The 27,500-nt window shown below is 45.1% G+C and overlaps 1 protein-coding gene across 1 annotated transcript in view; it reads left to right on the forward strand.

Annotated features, from left to right (window-relative positions):
• LOC139372804 (disks large-associated protein 3-like) overlaps positions 1 to 17,083 on the forward strand; it is a 42,947-nt gene extending 25,864 nt beyond the window's left edge. Inside the window, exons 5-12 of the mRNA XM_071112609.1 lie at positions 4,722 to 4,907; positions 6,510 to 6,931; positions 7,060 to 7,154; positions 7,872 to 8,109; positions 13,308 to 13,626; positions 13,799 to 13,890; positions 14,378 to 14,524; positions 16,760 to 17,083. Of these exons, the coding sequence (XP_070968710.1) occupies positions 4,722 to 4,907; positions 6,510 to 6,931; positions 7,060 to 7,154; positions 7,872 to 8,109; positions 13,308 to 13,626; positions 13,799 to 13,890; positions 14,378 to 14,524; positions 16,760 to 17,083 (1,823 nt within the window). The remainder of the gene's footprint in view (positions 1 to 4,721; positions 4,908 to 6,509; positions 6,932 to 7,059; positions 7,155 to 7,871; positions 8,110 to 13,307; positions 13,627 to 13,798; positions 13,891 to 14,377; positions 14,525 to 16,759) is intronic.
• Positions 17,084 to 27,500: the final 10,417 nt, after the last annotated feature.

A 27,500-nucleotide genomic window follows, 5' to 3' on the forward strand; every position in this document is an offset into this window, starting at 1 on the left:
TAGAACTCAAGTCTTCAGGTCAGGAAATACAACTCATCCTAATAGGATTGTTCCCACACACACCGCTGGGCTAGTCTCTCTAGTCATTCCTCCGTACTCTGTATCCTCTCTCTCTATATCTCCCTCTCTAAATTTCTCTATCTCCCTCTCTCCATTTCTCTATTTCTCCATCTCCCTCTCTCTATCTCCCTATCTCCCTCTCTACATTTCTCTATCTCCCTCTCTCCATTTCTCCATCTCTCCATTTCCCTCTCTCTATCTCCCTCCCTGGTTTAATCTCTCTCTCCTCTGTCTCCATAACGATGACTGGAATGTTTATTATTATCATCATTACTCACTGTCTCCAGCTGCTCTCCTGCTCTCCCTCTCTCCTTCCCTTATCTCTCCTTCTCTCCTTCCCTTATCTCTCCTTATTTCCTTCCCTTTATCTCTCCCTCTCTCCTTCACATATTTCTCCTTCTCTCCTTCCCTTCTCTCCCTCTCTCCTTCCCTTATCTCTCCTTCTCTCCTTCCCTTTATCTCTCCCTCTCTCCATCCCTTATCTCTCCTTCTCTCCTTCTCTTATCTCTCCTTCTCTCCTTCCCTTTATCTCTCCCTCTCTCCTTCCCTTATCTCTCCTTCTCTCCTTCCCTGTATCTCTCCTTCTCTCCTTCCCGTTATCTCTCCTTCTCTCCTTCCCTTATCTCTCCTTCTCTCCTTCCCTTTATCTCTCCCTCTCTCCTTCCCTTATCTCTCCTTCTCTCCTTCTCTCCTTCCCCTTATCTCTCCCTCTCTCCTTCCCTTATCTCTCCTTCTCTTCTTCCCTTATCTCTCCTTCTCTCCTTCCCTTTATCTCTCCCTCTCTCCTTCCCTTTATCTCTCCCTCTCTCCTTCCCTTATTTCTCCTTCTCTCCTTCCCTTATCTCTCCCTCTCTCCTTCCTTTATCTCTCCTTCTCTTCTTCTCTCCTTCCCTTTATCTCTCCTTCTCTCCTTCCCTTTATCTCTCCCTCTCTCCTTCCCTTTATCTCTCCTTCTCTCCTTCCCTTCTCTCCTTCTCTCCTTCTCTCCTTCCCTTTATCTCTCCCTCTCTCCATCCCTTATCTCTCCTTCTCTCCTTCTCTTATCTCTCCTTCTCTTCTTCCCTTTATCTCTCCCTCTCTCCTTCCCTTATCTCTCCTTCTCTCCTTCCCTGTATCTCTCCTTCTCTCTTTCCCATTATCTCTCTTTCTCTCCTTCCCTTATCTCTCCTTCTCTCCTTCCCTTTATCTCTCCCTCTCTCCTTCCCTTATCTCTCCTTCTCTCCTTCTCTCCTTCCCCTTATCTCTCCCTCTCTCCTTCCCTTATTTCTCCTTCCCTTATCTCTCCTTCTCTCCTTCCCTTATCTCTCCTTCTCTCCTTCCCTTTATCTCTCCCTCTCTCCTTCCCTTTATCTCTCCCTCTCTCCTTCCCTTTATCTCTCCCTCTCTCCTTCCCTTATTTCTCCTTCTCTCCTTCCCTTATCTCTCCCTCTCTCCTTCCCTTTATCTCTCCTTCCCTTTATCTCTCCTTTATCTCTCCTTTATCTCTCCTTCTCTCCTTCCCTTTATCTCTCCCTCTCTCCTTCCCTTATCTCTCCTTCTCTCCTTCCCTGTATCTCTCCTTCTCTCTTTCCCATTATCTCTCTTTCTCTCCTTCCCTTATCTCTCCTTCTCTCCTTCCCTTTATCTCTCCCTCTCTCCTTCCCTTATCTCTCCTTCTCTCCTTCTCTCCTTCCCCTTATCTCTCCCTCTCTCCTTCCCTTATTTCTCCTTCTCTCCTTCCCTTATCTCTCCTTCTCTCCTTCCCTTATCTCTCCTTCTCTCCTTCCCTTTATCTCTCCCTCTCTCCTTCCCTTTATCTCTCCCTCTCTCCTTCCCTTTATCTCTCCCTCTCTCCTTCCCTTATTTCTCCTTCTCTCCTTCCCTTATCTCTCCCTCTCTCCTTCCCTTTATCTCTCCTTCCCTTTATCTCTCCTTTATCTCTCCTTTATCTCTCCTTTATCTCTCCTTCCCTTTATCTTTCCCTCTCTCCTTCCCTTTATCTCTCTTTCTCTCCTTCCCTTATCTCTCCTTCTCTCCTTCCCTTATTTCTCCTTCTCTCCTTCCCTTATCTCTCCTTCTCTAATTCCCTTGTCTCTCCTTCTCTCCTTCTCTCCTTCCCTTATCTCTCCTTCTCTCCTTCCCTTATTTCTCCTTCTCTCCTTCCCTTTATCTCTCCCTCCCTCCTTCCCTTTATCTCTCCCTCTCTCCTTCCCTTCATCTCTCCCTCTCTCCTTCTCTTTGTTTCTCCCTCCCTCCTTCCCTCTATCTCTTCCTCTCTAACTTTATCTCTCCCTCTCTCCTGGGGTGGCAGGTAGCCTAGTGGTTAGAGCATTGGGCCAGTAACCGAAATCTCAGTCTCTCCCTCTCTCTTTCAAATCAAATCAAATCAAAAGCAAATTTATTTATAAAGCCCTTCTTACATCAGCTGATATCTCAAAGTGCTGTACAGAAACCCAGCCTAAAACCCCAAACAGCAAGCAATGCAGGTGTAGAAGCACGGTGGCTAGGAAAAACTCACTAGAAAGGCCAAAACCTATGAAGAAACCTAGAGAGGAACCAGGCTATGTGGGGTGGCCAGTCCTCTTCTGGCTGTGCCGGGTGGAGATTATAACAGAACATGGTCAAGATGTTCAAATGTTCATAAATGACCAGCATGGTCGAATAATAATAAGGCAGAACAGTTGAAAATGGAACAGCAGCACGGCCAGGTGGACTGGGGACAGCAAGGAGTCATCATGCCAGGTAGTCCTGAGGCATGGTCCTAGGGCTCAGGTCCTCTGAGAGAGAGAAAGAAAGAGAGAAAGAGAGAATTAGAGAAAGCATACTTACATTCACACAGGACACCGAATAGGACAGGAGAAGTACTCCAGATATAACAAACTGACCCTAGCCCCCTGACACATAAACTACTGCAGCATAAATACTGGAGGCTGAGACAGGAGGGGTCAGGAGAGACTGTGGCCCCATCCGAGGACACCCCCGGGCCAAACATCTCTCACTCTTTAACTTTATCTCACTCTCACCTTTTCTTCTCTGATGTCTAATCCTTCTTGTGTTCATACTCTCTATTTCATTTCCTTTAACTCTCCTCAGAGTTCTCTCTTCCTCGTTATCTCTCATCTGTTCTCTTTCCGTTTTCCCTTTGTTTTCTTTCTCTGTCGTTCAATCTTATTTTCTGTCGTCTAGAATCTACTGTGTGTGTGCGTGTGTGTGTGTGTGCGTGTGCGCGTGTGCGTGCGTGTGCGCGTGTGCGTGCGTGTGCGCGTGCACGTGTGCGCGTGTGTGTGTGTGTGAGCGTGCGCGTGCGTGTGCGTGTCCTATGTGTCTCTCTCCAGTGAGCTATCATCAGTACTTTACAGGGCTCATATTTTCTGGCTTAGACCTGAAAATCCCCCAGAGATTTATCAAAGCTGCTGTGAAGAGTCAAATACAACACTCACAACACACACACTCACTCACTAACTCACAACACCCACCCACTCACACACTCACACACTCACTCACACACTCACTCACACACACACACACCCAAGCAGAGAGCTTTTCTTTTTAGGTGAGGCTCATCACTTCTTCCTGAGACAAGTGGGTCGGAAATGAAGAAGCTAGGGGAGCAAAGCGTTTAAAAACGCTGTGTATCCACTGCAGAGGACTGTGTGTGCTTGAGGTTCCTCATTTCAATATTCCTCACAGGAAATGGCTTTATCTTCTTAAGAAAATAGTACAGTTAGCTCAGAGGAACAGACATACTGTATTCAGAGGAAGATACTGACAGCTTTCTCATTTATTCTCTCTCCCTCTCTCGCAATTTTCTCTCGTTCGCTCTGTTTGTATCTTTCTTTCAGTCTCTCGCTGTCTCTGTCTCGCTCTCTCTCTCTCTCTCTCTCTCTGTCTCTCTCTCTCTCTCTCTCGCTCTGTTTATCTTTCTTTCAGTCTCTCTCTCTCTGTATCTGTCTCCCTCTCTCTCTCTCTCTCTCTCTCTCTCTCTATCTCTCTCTCTGTGTCTGTGTCTGTCTCTCTCTCTCTCTCTCTCTCTCTCTCTCTCTGTCTCTCTCTCTCTCTCCTTTCTCTCTCTCTCTCTCTCTGTCTGTATCGGTCTCTCTCTCTGTATCTCTCTCTCTCGCTCTCTCTCTCTCTCTCTGTCTCTCTCTCTCTCTCCTTTCTCTCTCTCTCTCTCTCTCTCTCTCTCTCTCTCTCCTCACAACATGCACCACACCACATGGGCTTCTGTCTCTAAAATGGAGGATGTATTTTAGCAGCTGGTTTTTCAAATGGCAGTGATTACAATATCTTTCTTCTCTCTGTCTCTATTCTTCCTTCGCTTTCTGTTCATCCTTCTCCTTCCTTCTCTCTCTTTTCATACCCTTGATTTTGGTATCATTCTTCAATGTTTAGATTCAGATAGTAACTATTGATTATATTCTTCCTCTCTCCGTATCTTTCCCCATCTCCCTCTCTTTCTCCCACTGTCTCCCTCTCTCCCTCCCTCTCCCTCTCTCCACCTCTCCCTCCCTCTCCCTCCCTCCCTCTCCATCTCTCTCTCCCTCCCTCTCCATCTCTCTCTCCCTCCCTCTCTCTCTCTCTCCCTCCCTCTCATATCTCTCTCTCTAACCCTTCATCTTCCTCTCCATCTCCCTCCTCGCCCTCCCTTCTCTCTCTCTCTCTCTCTCTCTCTCTCTCTCCAGTTTTTCCATACCGTAAGGGTGGCCCTCCCCCCCTCCCTCCTCGTATGTCCAAGCCTATCATCTCTGTGAGGGCTCAGAGTAGTACAGAGTCTACCCAGGATACCTACTTCCAGAACACAGGCCAGCCTGCCCTGGGACGACCCAGGCAACACCATAGCCACTCTGTCGACCTGGGAATCACTGATGGTAAATCAACTAAGTCTAAATGCACCTTTTGCATAAATTCAGAACATTTTGGATGAGTGAGATTTGGATGAGTGAGATTTGGATGAGTGAGATTTGGATGAGTGAGATTTGGATGAGTGAGATTTGGATGAGTGAATGGGTAAACTTGTGGAGGATTGAGGCCTCCCGAGTGGCACAGTGGTCTAAGACACTGCATCGCAGTACTAGCTGTGCCACTAGAGATCCTGATTTAAGTCCAGGCTCTGTCGCCGCCGTCCGCGACCAGGGGACCCATGGGGCGGCGCACAATTGGCCCAGCGTCGTCCGGGTTAGGGGAGGGTTTGGCCGGCAGGGATGTTTTCTTGTCCCATCACGCCGGCCAGGCGCATGCATGCTGACACGGTCACCAGGTGTACGGTGTTTCCTCTGACACATTGGTGCGACTGGCTTCCGGGTGTGTCAAGAAGCAGTGCGGCTTGGTTGGGTTGTGTTTCGGAGGACGCACGGCTCTCGACCTTCACCCTCTCCTGAGTTCGTAGCAGCGATGGAACAATCAATTGGTAAAGAAAAGGGGTCAAAAAATGAAATACGTATATAGTATATATACACTGCCGTTCAAAAGTTTGCGGTCACTTAGAAATGTCCTTGTATTTGAAAGAAAAGCTCTTTTTTTTGTCCATTAAAATAACATCAAGTTGATCAGAAATACTGTGTAGACATTGTTAATGTTGTAAATGACTATTGTAGCTGGAAACAGCTGATATCTTATGGAATATCTACAGAGGCCCATTATCAGCAACCATCACTCCTGTGTTCCAATGTTGTGTTAGTTAATCCAAGTTTATCCATTTTAAAAGGCTAATTGATCATTAGAAAACCCTTTTACAATTATGTTAGCACAGCTGAAAACTGTTGTCCTGATTAAAGAAGCAATAAAACTGTCCTTCTTTAGACTAGTTGAGTATCTGGAGCATCGGAATTTGTGGGTTCAATTACAGGCTCAAAATGTCTAGAAACAAAGACTTTTCTTCTGAAACTCGTCAGTCTATTCTTGTTCTGAGAAATAAAGGCTATTCCATGTGAGAAATTGCCAAGAAACTGAAGATCTCGTACAATGCTGTGTACTACTCCCTTCACAGAACAGCGCAAACTGGCTCTAACCAGAATAGAAAGAGGAGTGGGAGGCCCCTGTGCACAACTGAGCAAGAGGACAAGTACATTAGAATGTCTAGTTTGAGAAACAGAGGCCTCACAAGTCCTCAACTGGCAGCTTCATTAAATAGTACCCGCAAAACATCAGTCTCAACGTTGACAGTGAAGAGGCGACTTCAGGATGCTGGCCTTATAGGCAGAGTTGCAAAGAAAAAAGCCATATCTCAGACTGGGCAGAGTTCCTCTGTCCAGTGTCTGTGTTCTTTTGCATATCCTATTATTTTGTTTTTATTGGACAGTGTGGCTTTTTCTTTGTAACTCTGCCTGTGTGTCTGGTCAGACCTCCAGGGGATCCAGTCCAACTACATCATGTATCTCCTGTCTGTCTCTGTAGTTGTGGTGTCTGGTCAGACCTCCAGGGGATCCAGTCCAACAACATCATGTATCTCCTGTCTGTCTCTGTCTCCGTAGTTGTGGTGTCTGGTCAGACCTCCAGGGGATCCAGGGAAGGAGGTTACTACACAGGACCAGGACAAGGCCGCTCCCACCAGCACTCCAACTCAGCCGAGAGTCTGGACGGGGTCCTCCGGGGCGGGCGTGAGCTGATGTCCTATGGAGGAGGAGGACAGGGACCCATCAGAGTCAAACATAGTGGCTCCGCGGATAGTCTCCTGGAGGGGCCCAGGGGAAGGGAGAGGGGAGAGAGGGATATGAGGCGGGCAGGGGGGAGTCTGTGGAAGTCTGCCTCCCTCCCACAGAACAGTATGGTGCTGAGTAAGATGGGAGGAGGAGGAGGAGGAGGAGGAGGAGGAGGAGGAGGAAGAGGAGGAGGACAGGAGGAGAACAAGACGGAGGGAAGAGGAAGGAATTGGAGGCCTTCTATCGCTGTACAGGTTTGAGGAGGGCTTTTTTACGTGTCATTTTTTTGTTATAGAGATATAATTTATTCCCATGTTTCTGTTTGTTTATTTCACTGTGTTGTTTGTTTGAATGAAATCTGACCTTTGACCCTGTGTGTCAGGTGGACAGCACGGGGACCCTGACAGACTCGGACGCGGAGAGCAAGGCTCTGAGAGAGGTTCACTCTATAGGAGTGCAGGTGGAGGAAGACAAGAGGTACTGTTATAATTACAGCTTAATAACACACATTAAAGGTTAACAAATGGCTTTACAGCTCACTCCACTGTAAGGAGAAATATTGTTTTTTTTTACACCAAGTCTAAGAGAGGAGTTGTATTCTTCCTCACTGCCTTCATATCTACTCTCGCTCTCTCGCTCTCTCGCTCTGTCGCCCTCGCTCTCGCTCTCTCTCTCTCTGTCTCTCTCTCTGTCTCTCTCTCTGTCTCTGTCTCTGTCTCTCTCTCTCTCTGTCTCTGTCTCTCTCTCTGTCTCTCTCTCTGTCTCTCTCTCTGTCTCTCTCTCTGTCTCTGTCTCTCTCGCTCTCTGTGTCTCTCTCTCTGTCTCTGTCTCTGTCTCTCTCTCTCTCTGTCTCTGTCTCTGTCTCTGTCCCCCTCCCTCTCTCTGTCTCTCTCCCTCTCTCTCTCTCTCTCTCGCTCTCACTCTCTCTCTCGCTCTGTCTCTGTCTCTGTCTCTCTCTGTCTCTCTCTGTCTCTGTCTCTTCCTTTCTGTCCCCGGGTGTCACAATCTCACCCTTTTCCGGGTGTATACACAGTAGTCATGGTTACACCCAGTTATTATCGAAGTTGAATCTGACAAAGGAAAACATTCCTTCAATCTCCCTCATCTGTCTGTCTCTGCATGAATAGTGTCCGTGTGTATTTACAGTAGATACAGCCCAACCCTCCTCCCCTCTTTCCCCTCCTCTCCTCCCAGGCGTGCTCGGTTCAAGCGCTCCAACAGCGTGACGGCCGGCGTCCAGGCAGACCTGGATCCAGAGGGGGGTTACCCAGGCCTCACCATCACTGTACCTACCCAGGATAAGAGCCTCCAGTTCCCAGGCCTCACCATCGCTGTTCCTACCCAGGATAAGAGCCCCCAGTCCGGCTGCTCCTTCCAGAGACACTCCTCAGAGCCAGGGTCAGCCGACCAGTACGCAGAGTACCACCGCACGGTCAGTGGTTGGGTTGGGTTGGGTTAGTTAGTTAGTTAGTTAGTTAGTTAGTTAGTTAGTTGGTAAGTAAATGAGCTAGTTGGTTTGTTAGCAAGTTAGTTGGATAGCAGTTGGTTAGTTACTTAGTTGGTTAGTTGGTTAGTTTATTAGCAGGTATTTATTTAGTTAGTTAGCAGTTAGTGAGTGAGTGAGTTAGTTAGTTAGCAGTTAGTGAGTTAGTTAGTTAGCAGTTAGTGAGTTAGTTTGTTTGTTAGCAGTTAGTTAGTTTGTTTGTTTTTTAGCAGTTAGTTAGTTGGTTAGTTGGTTCGTTTATTTGCAGGTATTTGTTTCATTAGTTAGTTAGTTAGTTAGTTAGTTAGTTAGTTAGCAGTTAGTTGGTCTGTTAGTTAGTTAGTTAGTTAGTTGGTTGGTTTATTTGCAGGTATTTGTTCCGTTAGTTAGCAGTTAGTTAGTTAGTTTATTAGTTAGCAGTTAGTTAGTTAGCTAGCAGTTAGATCATTGGTTAGTTAGTTAGTTAGTTTATTAGTAGGTATGTATTTAGTTAGTTAGCAGTTAGTTAGTTAGCAGTTAGTTAGTTCATTAATTAGTTAGTTAGTTGGTTAGTTTATTAGCTGGTATTTATTTATTTAGTTAGTTCATTAGTTAGTTAGTTAGCAGTTAGTTAGTTGGTTGGTTGGGTAGTTAGTTAGTTAGTTAGTTAGTTAGCAGTTCATTAGTTAGTTAGTTAGTTGGTTAGTTTGTTAGTTTATTAGCAGGTATTTGTTCAGTTGTTAGCAGTTAGTTAGTTAGTTCGTTTGTTAGTTCGTTAGTTTGTTAGTTCGTTAGTTAGTTAGTTAGTTAGTTAGTTAGCATTTTGTTGGTTAGTTAGCTAGCTATCAATTAGGTAGATAGTTAGTTAGTTTGCTAGTAGTAGTTAGCATCTCTAGCTCCTGCGTAAGGATAATATGCAACGGCAGTTTGGCTGCTTTATGTTTATTATTTTCAATACATCATTAAAGAACGTATCTACTTCCTGTCTTCTTCATCCCCATTGGGACTTCAGTACATCATTAAAGGACTTATCTACTTCCTGTCCTCTTCATCCCCATTGGGACTTCAGTACATCATTAAAGGATTTATCTACTTCCTGTCCTCTTCATCCCCACTGGGACTTCACTACCTCATTAAAGGACTTATCTACTTCCTGTCCTCTTCATCCCCACTGGGACTTCAGTACATCATTAAAGGACTTATCGACAATTGAAGTCAGAGGATTACATACACCTTAGCCAAAAACATTTCAACTCAGTTTTTCACAATTCCTGACATTTAATCCCAGTAAAAATTCTGTTTTAGGTCAGTTAGGATCACCACTTTATTTTAAGATGTGAAATGTCAGAATAATAGTAGAGACAATTATTTATTTCAGCTTTTATTTCTTTCATCACATTCCCAGTGGGTCAGAGGTTTACATACACTCAGTTAGTATTTGGTAGCATTGTCTTTAAATTGTTTCACTTGGGTCAAACATTTCAGGTAGCCTTCCACAAGCTTCCCACAATAAGTTGGATGAATTTTGGCCCATTCCACCTGACAGAGCTGGTGTAACTGAGTCAGTTTTGTAGGCCTCCTTGCTCGCACATACTATTTCAGTTCTGCACACAAAGGTTCTATTAGATTGAGGTCAGGGCTTTGTGATGGCCACTCCAAAACCTTAACTTTGTTGTCCTTAAGCCATTTTGCCACAACTTTGGAAGTATGCTTGGGGTCATTGTCCATTTGGAATACCGATTTGCGACCAAGCTTTAACTTCCTGACTGATGTCTTGAGCTGTTGCTTAAATATATCCACGTAATTTTCTTACCTCATGCATCTATTTTGTGAAGTGCACCAGTCCCTCCTGCAGCAAAGCACCCCCACAACATGATGCTGCCACCCCCGTACTTCACGGTTGGGATGGTGTTCTTCGGCTTGCAAGCATAACCCTTTTTCCTCCAAACGTAACGATGGTCATTATGCCCAAACAATTCTATTTTTGTTTCATCAGACCAGAGGACATTTCTCCAAAAAGTATGATCTTTGTCCCCATGTGCAGTTGCAAACCGTAGTCTGGCTTTTTAAAGGTGGTTTTGGAGCAGTGGCTTCTTCCTTGCTGAGCGGCCTTTCAGGTTATGTCGATATAGGACTCGTTTTACTGTGGATATAGATACTTTTGTACCTGTTTCCTCCAGCATCTTCACAAGGTCCTTTGCTGCTGTTCTGGGATTGATTTGCACTTTTTCGCACCAAAGTACGTTAATCTCTAGGAGACAGAACGCTTCTCCTTCCTGAGCGGTATGACGGCTGCGTGGTTCCATGGTGTTTCTCCCAAGGATGAACCAGTCTATTAAAAATAATTCTGAGGTCTTGGCTGCTTTCTTTTGATTTTCAGAATCACTGAGTTTGATGGTAGGCCTTGAAATACATCCACAGGTACACCTCCAATTGACTCACATGATGTCAATTAGCCTATCAGAAGCTTCTAAAGTCGTGACATAATTTTCTGGAATTTTCCAACTTTTTTAAAGCACAGTCAACTTAGTGTATGTAAACTTCTGACCCACTGGAATTGTGATACAGTGAATTATAAGTGAAATAATCTGTCTGTAAACAATTGTTGGAAAAATGACTTGTGTCATGAACAAAGTAGATGTCCTAACCGACTTGCCAAAACTATATTTTGTTAACAAGAACATTTGTGGAGTGGTTAAAAAACAAGTTTTAATGATGTATGTAAACTTCCGACTTCAACTGTGCTTCCTGTCCACTTCATCTCCATTGGGAATTCATTACATAATGATAATCCCTCCACTTCTTCCTATTAAACAACAGAAAGTTACAATCTTCACTTAAAAGTATCCTCTCCATTAAACTAACTTGACTTGCTTTGAATTAAACCCTTTTATTATTTTAGGGAGCTTAAGTCACAAACTTCCTCGATCAGGTTCTGTGTTGAGTTGTTTAATGTTGAGCTAAGCCTTACCTTACCTTACCTTATCAACTAGCATAACTGGTTGTTTAATGTTGAGCTAAGCCTTACCTTACCGTAGCTTATCAACTAGCATAACTGGTTGTTTAATGTTGAGCTAAGCCTTAGCTTATCAACTAGCATAACTGGTTGTTTAATGTTGAGCTAAGCCTTACCTTACCGTAGCTTATCAACTAGCATAACTGGTTGTTTAATGTTGAGCTAAGCCTTACCTTACCTTAGCTTATCAACTAGCATAACTGGTTGTTTAATGTTGAGCTAATCCTTACCTTACCGTAGCTTATCAACTAGCATAACTGGTTGTTTAATGTTGAGCTAAGCCTTACCTTACCGTAGCTTATCAACTAGCATAACTGGTTGTTTAATGTTGAGCTAAGCCTTACCTTACCGTAGCTTATCAACTAGCATAACTGGTTGTTTAATGTTGAGCTAAGCCTTACCTTACCGTAGCTTATCAACTAGCATAACTGGTTGTTTAATGTTGAGCTAAGCCTTACCTTACCAACTAGCATAACTGGTTGTTTAATGTTGAGCTAAGCCTTACCTTACCGTAGCTTATCAACTAGCATAACTGGTTGTTTAATGTTGAGCTAATCCCTACCTTACCTTAGCTTATCAACTAGCATAACTGGTTGTTTAATGTTGAGCTAAGCCTTACCTTACCGTAGCTTATCAACTAGCATAACTGGTTGTTTAATGTTGAGCTAATCCTTACCTTACCGTAGCTTATCAACTAGCATAACTGGTTGTTTAATGTTGAGCTAAGCCTTACCTTACCTTAGCTTATCAACTAGCATAACTGGTTGTTTAATGTTGAGCTAAGCCTTACCTTACCTTAGCTTATCAACTAGCATAACTGGTTGTTTAATGTTGAGCTAAGCCTTACCTTACCGTAGCTTATCAACTAGCATAACTGGTTGTTTAATGTTGAGCTAAGCCTTACCTTACCTTAGCTTATCAACTAGCATAACTGGTTGTTTAATGTTGAGCTAAGCCTTACCTTACCGTAGCTTATCAACTAGCGTAACTGGTTGTTTAATGTTGAGCTAAGCCTTACCTTACCGTAGCTTATCAACTAGCATAACTGGTTGTTTAATGTTGAGCTAAGCCTTACCTTATCAACTAGCATAACTGGTTGTTTAATGTTGAGCTAAGCCTTACCTTACCTTAGCTTATCAACTAGCATAACTGGTTGTATAATGTTGAGCTAAGCCTTACCTTACCTTAGCTTATCAACTAGCATAACTGGTTGTTTAATGTTGAGCTAAGCCTTACCTTACCGTAGCTTATCAACTAGCATAACTGGTTGTTTAATGTTGAGCTAAGCCTTACCTTACCGTAGCTTATCAACTAGCATAACTGGTTGTTTAATGTTGAGCTAAGCCTTACCTTACCGTAGCTTAACAACTAGCATAACTGGTTGTTTAATGTTGAGCTAAGCCTTACCTTACCGTAGCTTATCAACTAGCATAACTGGTTGTTTAATGTTGAGCTAAGCCTTACCTTACCGTAGCTTATCAACTAGCATAACTGGTTGTTTAATGTTGAGCTAAGCCTTACCTTATCAACTAACATAACTGGTTGTTTAATGTTGAGCTAAGCCTTACCTTATCAACTAGCATAACTGGTTGTTTAATGTTGAGCTAATCCTTACCTTACCGTAGCTTATCAACTAGCATAACTGGTTGTTTAATGTTGAGCTAAGCCTTACCTTATCAACTAGCATAACTGGTTGTTTAATGTTGAGCTAAGCCTTACCTTACCTTACCTTATCAACTAGCATAACTGGTTGTTTAATGTTGAGCTAATCCTTACCTTACCGTAGCTTATCAACTAGCATAACTGGTTGTTTAATGTTGAGCTAAGCCTTACCTTATCAACTAGCATAACTGGTTGTTTAATGTTGAGCTAATCCTTACCTTACCGTAGCTTATCAACTAGCATAACTGGTTGTTTAATGTTGAGCTAAGCCTTACCTTACCGTAGCTTATCAACTAGCATAACTGGTTGTTTAATGTTGAGCTAAGCCTTACCTTACCGTAGCTTATCAACTAGCATAACTGGTTGTTTAATGTTGAGCTAAGCCTTACCTTACCGTAGCTTATCAACTAGCATAACTGGTTGTTTAATGTTGAGCTAAGCCTTACCTTATCAACTAGCATAACTGGTTGTTGCTACTGGTTGTCTCTAGGTGCACACCCAGGGCCAGTGGACCTACAGAGAGGACTATGTTCAGGATGGTTACGCTACAGACAACCACCAGATCCCCCCGCTGCCCCCGCGGGCCCACTCCCCCCTGCCCCTCGCTGCGGACCGTGGAGGCTGGACAGGTACACCCCAGCCCTCACTGGAGGGGGGCCCCCGGAGTCTGCCTGACTCTGGTCGCGCCTCGCCCTGTCTGAGAGACGGAGAGTTTTTCCTACGCCTCCTTCAGATGGAGGTGGAGAGGATGGAGGGATGGTGTCAGAACATGGAGAGAGAGGCGGAGGAGAACGAGCTGCCGGAGGAGGGTGAGGAAAGGGGGGGGGGGTTGGATGAGGGGTGGGGACTGTCAGAAAGAGGACTAAGTTATAGGAAATACGGACTGGTTTAAACCTCAGCTCACAAATTACACACGTTTTACTTTCTACTTCCTGTGTACTGACTCCCCCTCTTCCTGTTTCCTGTGTGTTTCCTGTCCAGTTCTGGAGCTGATCCGTAACGCGGTGGGCAGTGCCCAGATGCTCATGTCTCAGAAGGTCCAGCAGTTCTTCCGTCTGTGCCAGCAAAGCGTGGTGGGTGGGTGGGTGTGTGCGTGCGTGTGTGCGTGTGTTCGTGTGTGTGTGTGTATGTTTTTGGTTTTACTATCTTTGTGGGGACCAGAAGTCCTCACATGGATAGTAAACCAAGGGGGGAAAAACTCATACAAGCGAGGACATTTCCCCACAAGGAAAAAGCCTATTTTAGGGTTAGTTATGGTTAGGGGTTATGGTTAGGGGTTATGGTTAGGGGTTAGGGGTTATGGTTAGGGGTTATGGTTAGGGGTTACAATTAGGGTTAGGGGTTATGGTTAGGGGTTACAATTACGGTTAGGGGTTAGGGGTTATGGTTAGGGAGTGTCTGTGTTCTCTATGTGTTCTCTGTCTACCTATGAAGAACTCATAGCCCTGGCCATTTATTCTACAGTTTATTCACAGTTTTCTCCTAACTGGTTCTTATGATTCCCACCCTACTTATGAATTATTTATTTTTTACCCTTCCCTCCACCCCTCACCCCTCCAGGACCCCTCAGCATACCCCCAGCCCACCTCTCAGGACCTGTCCGGGCTCTGGGACCTGCTCCAGCTCAACATGGAAGACGTCAGGGTCAAGTTCCAGCACCTCCAGAGGCTCAAGGACTCCGGCTGGAGGCTTCCCCCAGACAAGAAGGTGAGAGCTGGGGTGTCGGCTTGACCCTGCTGCCTCCTGATCCTGGGTCATTCCCCAGAGTGTGAAGATGGCGGTGTGTCAGAGAGTGGCACAGATGGTGCCCCCGCGAGCAAGCCCTGGCTGTGAAACTGCACAACGTCATAAGAAATTGAGGAGAGAGGCTTTGAGCCGAAATGGCATTGAGCTCTAAAGCTGTGTGTTAGTTCTGAATGAAAGGAACTGAGCCTGTTTGAGCTAAAATGACTGAGTGTTGTTTCCAAGCTTTATGGCAAAACTTCTAAAATGCAGTGCATTCAGAAAGTATTCAGACCCCTTGACTTTTTCCACATTTTGTTACGTTACAGCCTTAATCTAAAACTGATTAAATTTTCCCCCTCAATTCTACACAATAATACCCCATAATGACAAACCAAAAACAGGTTTTTAGAATTTTTTGCAAATGTAAATTAAAAAAAAAAAAAAAAAAAAAACTTAAATATCACATTTACATAAGTATTCAGACCCTTGACTCAGTACTTTGTTGAAGCACCTTTGGCAGCGATTACAGCCTAGAGTCTTCTTGGGTATGAAGCTACAAGCTTGGCACACCTGTACTTGGGGAGTTTCTCCCATTCTTCTCTGCAGATCCTCTCAAGCTCTGTCAGGGTGGATGGGGAGCGTTGCTGCACAGCTATTTTCAGGACTCTCCAGAGATGTTCGATCGGGTTCAAGTCCGGGCAATGCTTCACCGTAGGGATGGTGCCAGGTTTCCTCCAGACGTGACGCTTGGCACTCAGGCCAAAGAGTTCAATGTTTGTTTCATCAGACCAGAGAATCTTGTTTCTCATGGTCTGAGTCCCTTAGGTGCCTTTTGGCAAACTCCAAGTGGGCTGCCATATGCCTTCCTTCTGGCCACTCTTCTGTAAAGGCCTGATTGGTGTGCTGCAGAGATGGTTGTCCTTTTGGAAGGTTCTCCCATCTCCACAGAGGAACTCTGGAGCTCTGTCATAGTGACCATCGGGTTCTTGGTCATCTCCCTGACCAAGGTCCTTCTCCCCCGAGTGCTCAGTTTGGCCCGACGGCTGACTCTAGGAAGTGTCTTAAACTTCTTCCATTTAAGAATGATGGAGGCCACTGCGTTCTCGGGGACCTTCAATGCTGCAGAATGTTTTGGAGCCATTCCCTGGATCTGTACCTCGACACAATCCTGTCTCTGAGCTCTACGGACAATTCCTTCAACCTCATGACTTGGTTTTTGCTCTGACATGCTGTGGGACCTTATATAGACAGGTGTGTGCCTTTCCAAATCATGTCCAATCAATTTAATTTACCACAGGTGGACTCCAAGTTGTAGAAACATCTCAAGGATGATCAATGGAAACAGGATGCACCTGAGCTCAATTTAGAGTCTCATAGCAAAGGGTCTGAATACTTCTGTAAATAAGTTATTTCAGTTATTTCAGCTCTTAGTCATTATATTGTATTGTGTGTAGATGGATGAGTAAAAACGTAACAAAATGCTCTGTGTTGTTTATTTACATCTGATATATTGTTTTTAGGAGAGACAGGAAGTTCTACACTCCCAGTAGCATCTATGAACTATTGTTCTTCCTCTGTTTATCCACGTCCTGACACTGGTGTCGTTATTCTGTCTTTTTTACCTTTGTATTGTTTAATGGTTTATTGTTTATTGTTTAATCTCATTATTTGTCTGTCCGCCCCTACAATCTTCTATTTGATCTTCTCATTTTCTCACTCAACCCTTTCCCTCATTCTCCCTCATCTCCCTCATTATCCCATGACCCTGCTCCATCCTTCCATAATGTCCACCCCTCATCCCCCTCTTCCTCTCAACCCCCTTCCCCTCATCCCCTTCCTCTCATCCCCCTCTTCCCCTCTTCCTCTCATCCCCCCTTCCCCTCATCCCCCTTTTCCCCTCACCTCCCTCTTCCCCTCATCCCGCTCTTCCCCTCATCCCCTTCCTCTCATCCCCCTCTTCCCCTCTTCCTCTCATCCCCCCATCTCCCTCTTCCCCTCATCCCGCTCTTCCCCCATCCCCCCCTCCTCTTCCCCTCATCCCCCCTTCCCCTCATCCCACCTCCCCTCATCCCCCTCATCCCACCTCCCCCCTTCCCCTCATCCCCCCCTCCTCTCATCCCCCTCATCTCCATCTTCTCCTCATCCCCCCTCCCCTCATCCCCCCTTCCCCTCGTCCCCCTCATCCCCCCTCACCCCCCCCCACCTCATCTCCCTCAGGATGACAAGAAGCTTCCTCCCCCACTACCAAAGAAGCCAGCTGGGGGAGTGAGCGGCAGTCTCCGTGCTGACAGCGTCAACGACCTCTCAGTGGAACGAGGGGTAGGAGGAGTCGGAGGGGTGTTGGTGATGGCCCGTAGCGGGGGTGTGGGACGGGCCGTGCCTATCCGGGAGAAGTCCTTAGACCTGGGGGACAGACAGAGGACTGAGGCACGCAGGAGACTGCTCCAGACCAAGAGGTCCTCTTCCTTCAGACAGAACTCAGCCACGGAGAGCGCCGACAGCATCGAGATCTACATCCCAGAGGCTCAGACCCGGCTCTGAACATGGTGATACAGCCCTTTATCCCAGTGAACAGAACCGACCCGACGCCTGGGACAGCCTAAATATAGAGATATAGCTAGCTATCCCAACCTAGAACGACCACAACCATTGAGATCTACATCCTGGAGGCTCAGACCCAGTTCTGAACACTGGAACCAACTAAACGTGGAGATACAACCTATTTTCTGAGGATCCTAGATCAACCAAAACTCTCCCAAGTTCCATACACTGATCCCCCCTCTCCCAATGACGATATGGGCCATACTGACTTTCTCAAGCCGTCACTGTTGGGGGATGCTGGGTCCCATCGTCATGGCATTCCAAGGACGAGGCAAGACAGAAGGGGAGAGCCATTTGTGCCCTGGAACTTTGAATCCCCAATAAACAAACACAAACAATCTGTAGCGAGAATGATGACTACGGGGATCACAGTTGACTCCACACACACATTTATTTCCCTCATCTTAGTCGGGGGGAGAGAGAGAGAGCTGTAAAATACAGTGACAGTCACTGAAAGGTGTAGTCATGCAATAGTAGCATGTCTGTGCATGCCTGTCCACCTATAGCGTAGCCTAGCCAAGCCTGGAATAGCCTAGCCTATCTTAGCCTCTTTGCTCATCTTAGCCTCTTAGCCTATCTTAGCCTCTTAGCTCATCTTAGCCTCTTAGCCTATTTTAGCCCATTTTAGCCTCTTAGCTCATCTTAGCCTATCTTAGCCTCTTAGCTCATCTTAGCCTCTTAGCCTATCTTAGCCTAGCTTCCATCTTCACAGGAAATAAGGGCTTCACAAATCTCAACCACTCTTGTGGGCATGGAGCAGATTCTCCCTCTAAATGGCCACTCAACATCACCCAAGGCTCTAAAGGTAATCTCAATATCAACTAGCTACCGTTCGACACCATTTGGCTAGTTGGCTACATCCTCTGAAGACTGTGTTATTACACACTCACTCAACATTCAACTGTGGATTTCATTTTAACCTACATGCCTCCTACACATGTCCCGGTCAACACTCATTCACCTAAGGTTTAATTCTCTCGCGACTCCTTCCCATTGGCCCGAGCATCCATCAATCTACCAGCTGTCTGGGTAGCAGTGTACTGTTTGAAGGAGAGTGTGTTTTTCTTTTTTTGTACATCGTTTTGAACGATGCTGTTCACCAGCTATCTAGTGTGGCACGGTATACTTGACAGCCAGAGAACATCACAAACAAACAAAAAACCTTGAAGCTGTTTTCATTTTTTTGAGATATTCCTTCTGAAGTGTAAAAGGTTTGGCAGTGGGTGGGTGGTATGATTATTTATTTTTTTTTTTTTTAGTTTTAGAGTTTTTCAGAATATTGATATTTCACAACAGGGGATCCTTTTTCACTGTGAGACAATGGCACCCCCTGGTGGCCAAAATGATAATCACAGAATCACTGTCAGAGGAGGAGGGTGTGTGGGACTGGGGAATATCGGCCTCATAAAAACAGGAGACTTACGTAGCAAAAAAAGTCTTATGTACTTTTTAGATATATTTATTACATTTCCAACAAAAATGTTTTTTTCAAGATTGGATCGACAAGCAAAATGGCCAAATGAATCGAAGAGCTGCCAAGGGCCCCAGGCGATTTCTCTGCCTGTCAGCTTCCTCCTCCCTCTATGTAACTTCAGCACAAGACCCTTCCAACGGAGAGAGGGATTAACTCTTTGCTCTCCTTTCACCCCCCCCCCTCTCTCTCTCTTCCTGTCTCTCTCTATCTCTGTCTCTCAATTCAATTCAATTCAATTCAAGGGGCTTTATTGGCATGGGAAACATGTGTTAACATTGCCAAAGCAAGTGAGGTAGATAATATATAAAGTGAAATAAACAATCAAAATTAACAGTAAACATTACACATACAGAAGTTTCAAAACAATAAACACATTACAAATGTCATATTATATATATATATATATATATATATATATATATATATATATATATATATATCTCTTCCTGTCTCCCTCTCTCTCTCTCTCTTCCTGTCTCTCTCTCTCTCTTCCTGTCTCCCTCTCTCTTCCTGTCTCCCTCTCTCTCCATTTCTCTCAGAAGCCTTGTCATGTGTTGCCTATACAGTGAAATCCAGTCTAATTCACTAAAACCTTCCTCTCCAGAATCTTTTAAAACATAATTCAATGTCCCTTCTCTTTTCCCCTCTAAAAAAAGAGAATTGGAACGAGGGACGGAAACAGAGAGAAGGCACAGTACCATACAGTAGGCTGGGTGGGTCACATGGTCTTATCTGTCTCCAATAACAAAGGAATTATTGATGAGTTTTTTTGCCCTAGAAAATTTTCAAGGGGCTCTGAAATACTGTGGATTTGAACAAAAAAAAAAACATTTGAATTTAAGAGACAAAAACGGGAAAAAATATATGATTTCCCTCCAAGCCGTGTGTTTGCACTCGTAATTATGGGTGACATTTTGCGATGAACAAGGGCTGCGTTTTGCAGTGTGTGTGTTGACTTGTATTTTTGAGCTATATACTTGAAGCCCAATTGTGAGGTGATTCTGTTATCATGACCTGGCTATTCCTTTTATATAATCAGAAAATGTAATGAGCTGAAAATGTAATATTTAATGTGAGATGTATATTTTAGTATGTTATTTACCTACATTTCTAGATTAGTAGAGATGTAAAGGAAATACACATAGAAAGATGTGGAACTATAACTATAGTACTATAAACTACAGCATTGTGTAATATTACAGATATTTGGCATATCCAGAAGTCGTTTTTCAAATGTGATGAATTAACGTGTAGGAGTGGTATGGTCCAATTCACAGGGTATAACTGATTAATTAACGTGTAGGAGTGGTATGGTCCAATTCACAGGGTATAACTGATTAATTAACATGTAGGAGGGGTATGGTCCAATTCACAGGGCATGACTGATTAATTAACGTGTAGGAGTGGTATGGTCCAATTCACAGGGTATAACTGATTAATTAACGTGTAGGAGTGGTATGGTCCAATTCACAGGGTATAACTGATTAATTAACGTGTAGGAGTGGTATGGTCCAATTCACAGGGTATAACTGATTAATTAACATGTAGGAGTGGTATGGTCCAATTCACAGGGTATAACTGATTAATTAACATGTAGGAGTGGTATGGTCCAATTCACAGGGAATAACTGATTAATTAATGTGTAGGAGTGGTATGGTCCAATTCACAGGGTATAACTGATTAATTAACGTGCAGGAGTGGTATGGTCCAAATCACAGGGTATAACTGATTAATTAACGTGTAGGAGTGGTATGGTCCAAATCACAGGGTATAAATGGTATCTGCTATTTGACAAATATGCTCTTTATATCAATAGTCCAACCTCTCTCTGTCTCTCTCTGTCTCTGTCTGTCTGTCTGTCTGTCTGTCTGTCTGTCTGTCTGTCTGTCTGTCTCTCTCTCTCTCTCTCTCTCTCTCTCTCTCTCTCTCTCTCTCTCTCTCTCTCTCTCTCTCTCTCTCTCTCTCTCTCTCTCTCTCTCTCTCTCTCTCTCTCTCTCTCTCTCTCTGTCTCTCTCTGTCTCTGTCTCTCTGCCTCTCTGCCTCTCTGTCTCTCTCTGTCTCTCTGTCTCTCTCTCTTCCCAACTCCATGTGCCTAACCAGCTAGATGTGGGTTTTTTTCTTGTAACATACTAAAGGTTTATACACAAATATGTAAATATTCTGGAGAGAAATAATTATGGAAAAGTATGTGATTTAGTTGAGTTAGGCAGAGGTCTATCTTTCCTTTAGATATCCCTGTAGTCCTTTTTAGGACGCCCAGATCTGTCTCTCTTTTCCCCCGTTAGTTTAACCACAAGCCAGACTGATATATATCTCAGGGCCTTTTTCCCATTTTAAAGACTCTTCAAATATCATTCAATTGAAAACTTTTATTTCTCCCCTGAATAACGTACCACAGATGGTTTAGGCTGGGATTCAAATCCGATCACGGATTATAGGCATTGCGGCTTTTAAAGCCACGTTGCCGCGTTCGCAGAGATTCCATTCACAGTAAATGACTGCATAGGAAATGTCCTTAATTAAAAGGCTGCAATGCTTGTAACCCCAAACGCGGATTTGAATTCCACCTGAGTTCCAAACGTTCCCCTGCATCCCCTAAGATATTGCATTAAGTGTTGAAACCTCTCAAGACAAAACAAAAGCACAAAGACAGAAATTACTGCACCTTTTTCCACTGTCAACGATTCTCCTGAAGACAGTTTTTCCTAAGGATGATCTACTTGAAGCACGAGCACGACACACGGAGGGACGTTTCACTCAGCCTCGGAACAACCTCGGATCAGCCTCGTCATATTTTAACACCTTATTTTCATCCCGCTGGTCATTCTTTCAAAGGGAGTAACAACCTCAAAATGAATCAGAGTACAACCTGGCCTTCTTGCCTTTTAAACTGGTTAAAAACACCTGTTCTGCAGATGGGTGCAACTGCCATAGACTGTCAACTGTGTGATAGACTGTCAACTCTTCTACTCTCTGTGATAGACTGTCAACTCTTCTACTCTCTGTGATAGACTGTCAACTGTGTGATAGACTGTCAACTCTTCTACTCTCTGTGATAGACTGTCAACTCCTCTACTCTGTGATAGACAGTCAACTCCTCTACTCTCTGTGATAGACTGTCAACTCCTCTACTCTCTGTGATAGACTGTCAACTCCTCTACTCTGTGGGATAGACTGTCAACTCCTCTACTCTGTGGGATAGACTGTCAACTCCTCTAATCTGTGGGATAGACTGTCAACTCCTCTACTCTGTGGGATAGACTGTCAACTCCTCTACTCTGTGGGATAGACTGTCAACTCCTCTACTGTCTGTGATAGACTGTCAACTCCTCTACTCTCTGTGATAGACTGTCAACTCCTCTACTCTCTGTGATAGACTGTCAACTCCTCTACTCTGTGGGATAGACTGTCAACTCCTCTACTCTGTGGGATAGACTGTCAACTCCTCTACTCTGTAGGATAGACTGTCAACTCCTCTACTCTCCGTGATAGACTGTCAACTGTGTGATAGACTGTCAAATCCTCTACTCTGCCATAGACTGTCAACTCCTCTACTCTGTGATAGACTGTCAACTCCTCTACTCTCTGTGATAGACTGTCAACTCCTCTACTCTCTGTGAGAGACTGTCAACTGTGTGATAGACTGTCAACTCCTCTATTCTGCCATAGACTGTCAACTCCTCTACTCTGTGGGATAGACTGTCAACTCCTCTACTCTGCCATAGACTGTCAACTCCTCTACTCTTTGTGATAGACTGTCCACTCCTCTGCTCTGTGGGAGAGACTGTCAACTCCTCTACTCTGTGTGATAGACTGTCAACTCCTCTACTCTCTGTGATAGACTGTCAACTGTGTGATAGACTGTCAACTCGTCTACTCTCTGTGATAGACTGTCAACTCCTCTACTCTGTGATAGACTGTCAACTCCTCTACTCTGTGATAGACTGTCAACTCCTCTACTCTGTGGGATAGACTGTCAACTGTGTGATAGACTGTCAACTCTTCTACTCTCTGTGATAGACTGTCAACTGTGTGATAGACTGTCAACTCTTCTACTCTCTGTGATAGACTGTCAACTCCTCTACTCTGTGATAGACAGTCAACTCCTCTACTCTCTGTGATAGACTGTCAACTCCTCTACTCTCTGTGATAGACTGTCAACTCCTCTACTCTGTGGGATAGACTGTCAACTCCTCTACTCTGTGGGATAGACTGTCAACTCCTCTAATCTGTGGGATAGACTGTCAACTCCTCTACTCTGTGGGATAGACTGTCAACTCCTCTACTCTGTGGGATAGACTGTCAACTCCTCTACTGTCTGTGATAGACTGTCAACTCCTCTACTCTCTGTGATAGACTGTCAACTCCTCTACTCTCTGTGATAGACTGTCAACTCCTCTACTCTGTGGGATAGACTGTCAACTCCTCTACTCTGTGGGATAGACTGTCAACTCCTCTACTCTGTAGGATAGACTGTCAACTCCTCTACTCTCCGTGATAGACTGTCAACTGTGTGATAGACTGTCAAATCCTCTACTCTGCCATAGACTGTCAACTCCTCTACTCTGTGATAGACTGTCAACTCCTCTACTCTCTGTGATAGACTGTCAACTCCTCTACTCTCTGTGAGAGACTGTCAACTGTGTGATAGACTGTCAACTCCTCTATTCTGCCATAGACTGTCAACTCCTCTACTCTGTGGGATAGACTGTCAACTCCTCTACTCTGCCATAGACTGTCAACTCCTCTACTCTTTGTGATAGACTGTCCACTCCTCTGCTCTGTGGGAGAGACTGTCAACTCCTCTACTCTGTGTGATAGACTGTCAACTCCTCTACTCTCTGTGATAGACTGTCAACTGTGTGATAGACTGTCAACTCGTCTACTCTCTGTGATAGACTGTCAACTCCTCTACTCTGTGATAGACTGTCAACTCCTCTACTCTGTGATAGACTGTCAACTCCTCTACTCTGTGGGATAGACTGTCAACTCCTCTACTCTGTGATAGACTGTCAACTCCTCTACTCTCTGTGATAGACTGTCAATTCCTCTACTCTGCGGGATAGACTGTCAACTCCTCTACTCTGTGGGATAGACTGTCAACTCCTCTACTCTGTGGGATAGACTGTCAACTCCTCTACTATGTGGGATAGACTGTCAACTCCTCTACTCTGTGGGATAGACTGTCAACTCCTCTACTCTGTGGGATAGACTGTCAACTCCTCTACTCCGTGATAGACTGTCAACTCCTCTGCTCTGTGGGATAGACTGTCAACTCCTCTACTCTCTGTGATAGACTGTCAACTCCTCTGCTCTGTGATAGACTGTCAACTCCTCTACTCTCTGTAATAGACTGTCAACTCCTCTGCTCTGTGATAGACTGTCAACTCCTCTACTCTGTGGGATAGACTGTCAACTCCTCTACTATGTGGGATAGACTGTCAACTCCTCTACTCTGTGGGATAGACTGTCAACTCCTCTACTCTGTGGGATAGACTGTCAACTCCTCTACTCCGTGATAGACTGTCAACTCCTCTGCTCTGTGATAGACTGTCAACTCCTCTACTCTCTGTGATAGACTGTCAACTCCTCTGCTCTGTGATAGACTGTCAACTCCTCTACTCTCTGTGATAGACTGTCAACTCCTCTGCTCTGTGATAGACTGTCAACTCCTCTACTCTGTGGGATAGACTGTCAACTCCTCTACTATGTGGGATAGACTGTCAACTCCTCTACTCTGTGGGATAGACTGTCAACTCCTCTACTCTGTGGGATAGACTGTCAACTCCTTTACTCTCTGTGATAGACTGTCAACTCCTCTACTCTGTGATAGACTGTCAACTCCTCTACTCTCTGTGATAGACTGTCAACTCCTCTGCTCTGTGATAGACTGTCAACTCCTCTACTATGTGGGATAGACTGTCAACTCCTCTACTCTGTGGGATAGACTGTCAACTCCTCTACTCTGTGGGATAGACTGTCAACTCCTCTACTCTGTGGGATAGACTGTCAACTCCTCTACTCTGTGGGATAGACTGTCAACTCCTCTACTCTGTGATAGGCTGTCAACTCCTACACTCTGTGGGATAGACTGTCAACTCCTACACTCTGTGGGATAGACTGTCAACTCCTCTACTCTCTGTGATACTGTCAACTCCTCTACTCTCTGTGATAGACTGTCAACTCCTTTACTCTCTGTGATAGACTGTCAACTCCTCTACTCTGTGGGATAGACTGTCAACTCCTCTACTCTGTGGGATAGACTGTCAACTCCTCTACTCTGTGGGATAGACTGTCAACTCCTCTACTCTGTGATAGACTGTCAACTCCTCTACTCTCTGTGATAGACTGTCAACTCCTCTACTCTGTGGGATAGACTGTCAACTCCTCTACTCCGTGATAGACTGTCAACTCCTCTGCTCTGTGATAGACTCAACTCCTCTCTGTGATAGACTGTCAACTCCTCTACTGTACGTTTGATTTGCTGGACCTTCCTGGGTTCAACCAGACTGAGACTCCCTCCTTAACAACGGGCCTGGGTTCAACCAGACTGAGACTCCCTCCTTAACAATGGGCCTGGGTTCAACCAGACTGAGATTCCCTCCTTAACAATGGGCCTGGGTTCAACCAGACTGAGACGCACTCTTGAACAATGGGCCTGGGTTCAACCAGACTGAGACTCACTCTTTTAACAATGGGCCTGGGTTCAACCAGACTGAGACTCACTCTTGAACAATGGGCCTGGGTTCAACCAGACTGAGACTCACTCTTGAACAATGGGCCTGGGTTCAACCAGACTGAGACTCACTCTTGAACAATGGGCCTGGGTTCAACCAGACTGAGACTCACTCTTTAACATTGGGCCTGGGTTCAACCAGACTGAGACTCACTCTTGAACAATGGGCCTGGGTTCAACCAGACTGAGACTCACTCTTTTAACAATGGGCCTGGGTTCAACCAGACTGAGACTCACTCTTGAACAATGGGCCTGGGTTCAACCAGACTGAGGCTCCCTCTTTAACAATGTAACTGGGTTCAACCAGACTGAGACTCACTCTTGAACAATGGGCCTGGGTTCAACCAGACTCCGACTCACTCTTAAACAATGGGCCTGGTTTCAACCAGACTGAGACTCACTCTTGAACAATGGGCCTGGGTTCAACCAGACTGAGACTCACTCTTTTAACAATGGGCCTGGGTTCAACCAGACTGAGACTCACTCTTGAACAATGGGCCTGGGTTCAACCAGACTGAGGCTCCCTCTTTAACAATGTAACTGGGTTCAACCAGACTGAGACTCACTCTTGAACAATGGGCCTGGGTTCAACCAGACTCCGACTCACTCTTAAACAATGGGCCTGGTTTCAACCAGACTCCGACTCACTTTTGAACAATGGGTCTTACCTCCAGGTTCACACTGGGTCAATAGCCAACTCTGGATACAGCACAAGGACAAACAAGTGGCCAGTTTCACCCCCTACAAATGTGCAAACGTCATTCAAACTACCAGTACCTCAATTTCTAGCAGTATCTTGAACCCTGACCTTAGTCACACGTCCTTACAATGGTGAAGCCAAGAACATACTCCACAATAAGAAGGGAGGTCGCAGTGATTGACCCCTCTACTGGGTCTACCTGGTCATCTGGTCTCAGAGTACAGGCACAACCCCGACAATCACAGACAGAGAGATGGCAGAGCAGCCATGGGAGGAAGGCGTTGTGTCCTGGTTAGCACTGAAGAGCTTGTAGCTGCGTGCGTGCGTGCGTGCGTGCGTGTGTGTGAGTGACCACACTGTGACGTCCACATTAATACCCTGCCTACCCCTACCATATTAATACCCTGCCTAACCCTACCATGTTAATACCCTGCCTACCCCTACCACGTTAATACCCTGCCTACCACATTAATACCCTGCCTACCCCTACCATGTTAATACCCTACCTACCCCTACCACGTTAATACCCTGCCTACCACATCAATACCCTGCCTACCCCTACCACATGAATACCCTGCCTACCACATTAATTCCCTGCCTACCCCTACCACATTAATACCCTGCCTACCCCTACCACATTAATACCCTGCCTAACCCTACCACGTTAATACCCTGCCTACCACATTAATACCCTGCCTACCCCTACCATGTTAATACCCTGCCTACCCCTACCACATTAATACCCTGCCTACAACATTAATACCCTGCCTACCCCTACCACATTAATACCCTGCCTAACCCTACCACGTTAATACCCTGCCTACCACATTAATACCCTGCCTACCCCTACCATGTTAATACCCTGCCTACCCCTACCACATTAATACCCTGCCTACCACATTAATACCCTGCCTACCCCTACCACATTAATACCCTGCCTAACCCTACCACGTTAATACCCTGCATACCATATTAATACCCTGCCTACCCCTACCACATTAATACCCTGCCTACCACATTAATACCCTGCCTAACCCTAATACGTTAATACCCTGCCTACCATATTAATACCCTGCCTACCCCTACCATGTTAATACCCTGCCTACCACATGAATACCCTGCCTACCCCTACCACATTAATACCCTGCCTACCACATTAATACCCTGCCTACCCCTACCACATTAATACCCTGCCTACCACATTAATACCCTGCCTACCCCTACCACATTAATACCCTGCCTAACCCTACCACGTTAATACCCTGCCTACCACATTAATACCCTGCCTACCCCTACCATGTTAATACCCTGCCTACCCCTACCACATTAATACCCTGCCTACCACATTAATACCCTGCCTACCCCTACCACATTAATACCCTGCCTAACCCTACCACGTTAATACCCTGCCTACCATATTAATACCCTGCCTACCCCTAACATGTTA

Source organism: Oncorhynchus clarkii, chromosome 18 (genome assembly GCF_045791955.1).
Source record: "Oncorhynchus clarkii lewisi isolate Uvic-CL-2024 chromosome 18, UVic_Ocla_1.0, whole genome shotgun sequence".
Lineage (NCBI taxonomy): Eukaryota > Metazoa > Chordata > Actinopteri > Salmoniformes > Salmonidae > Oncorhynchus > Oncorhynchus clarkii.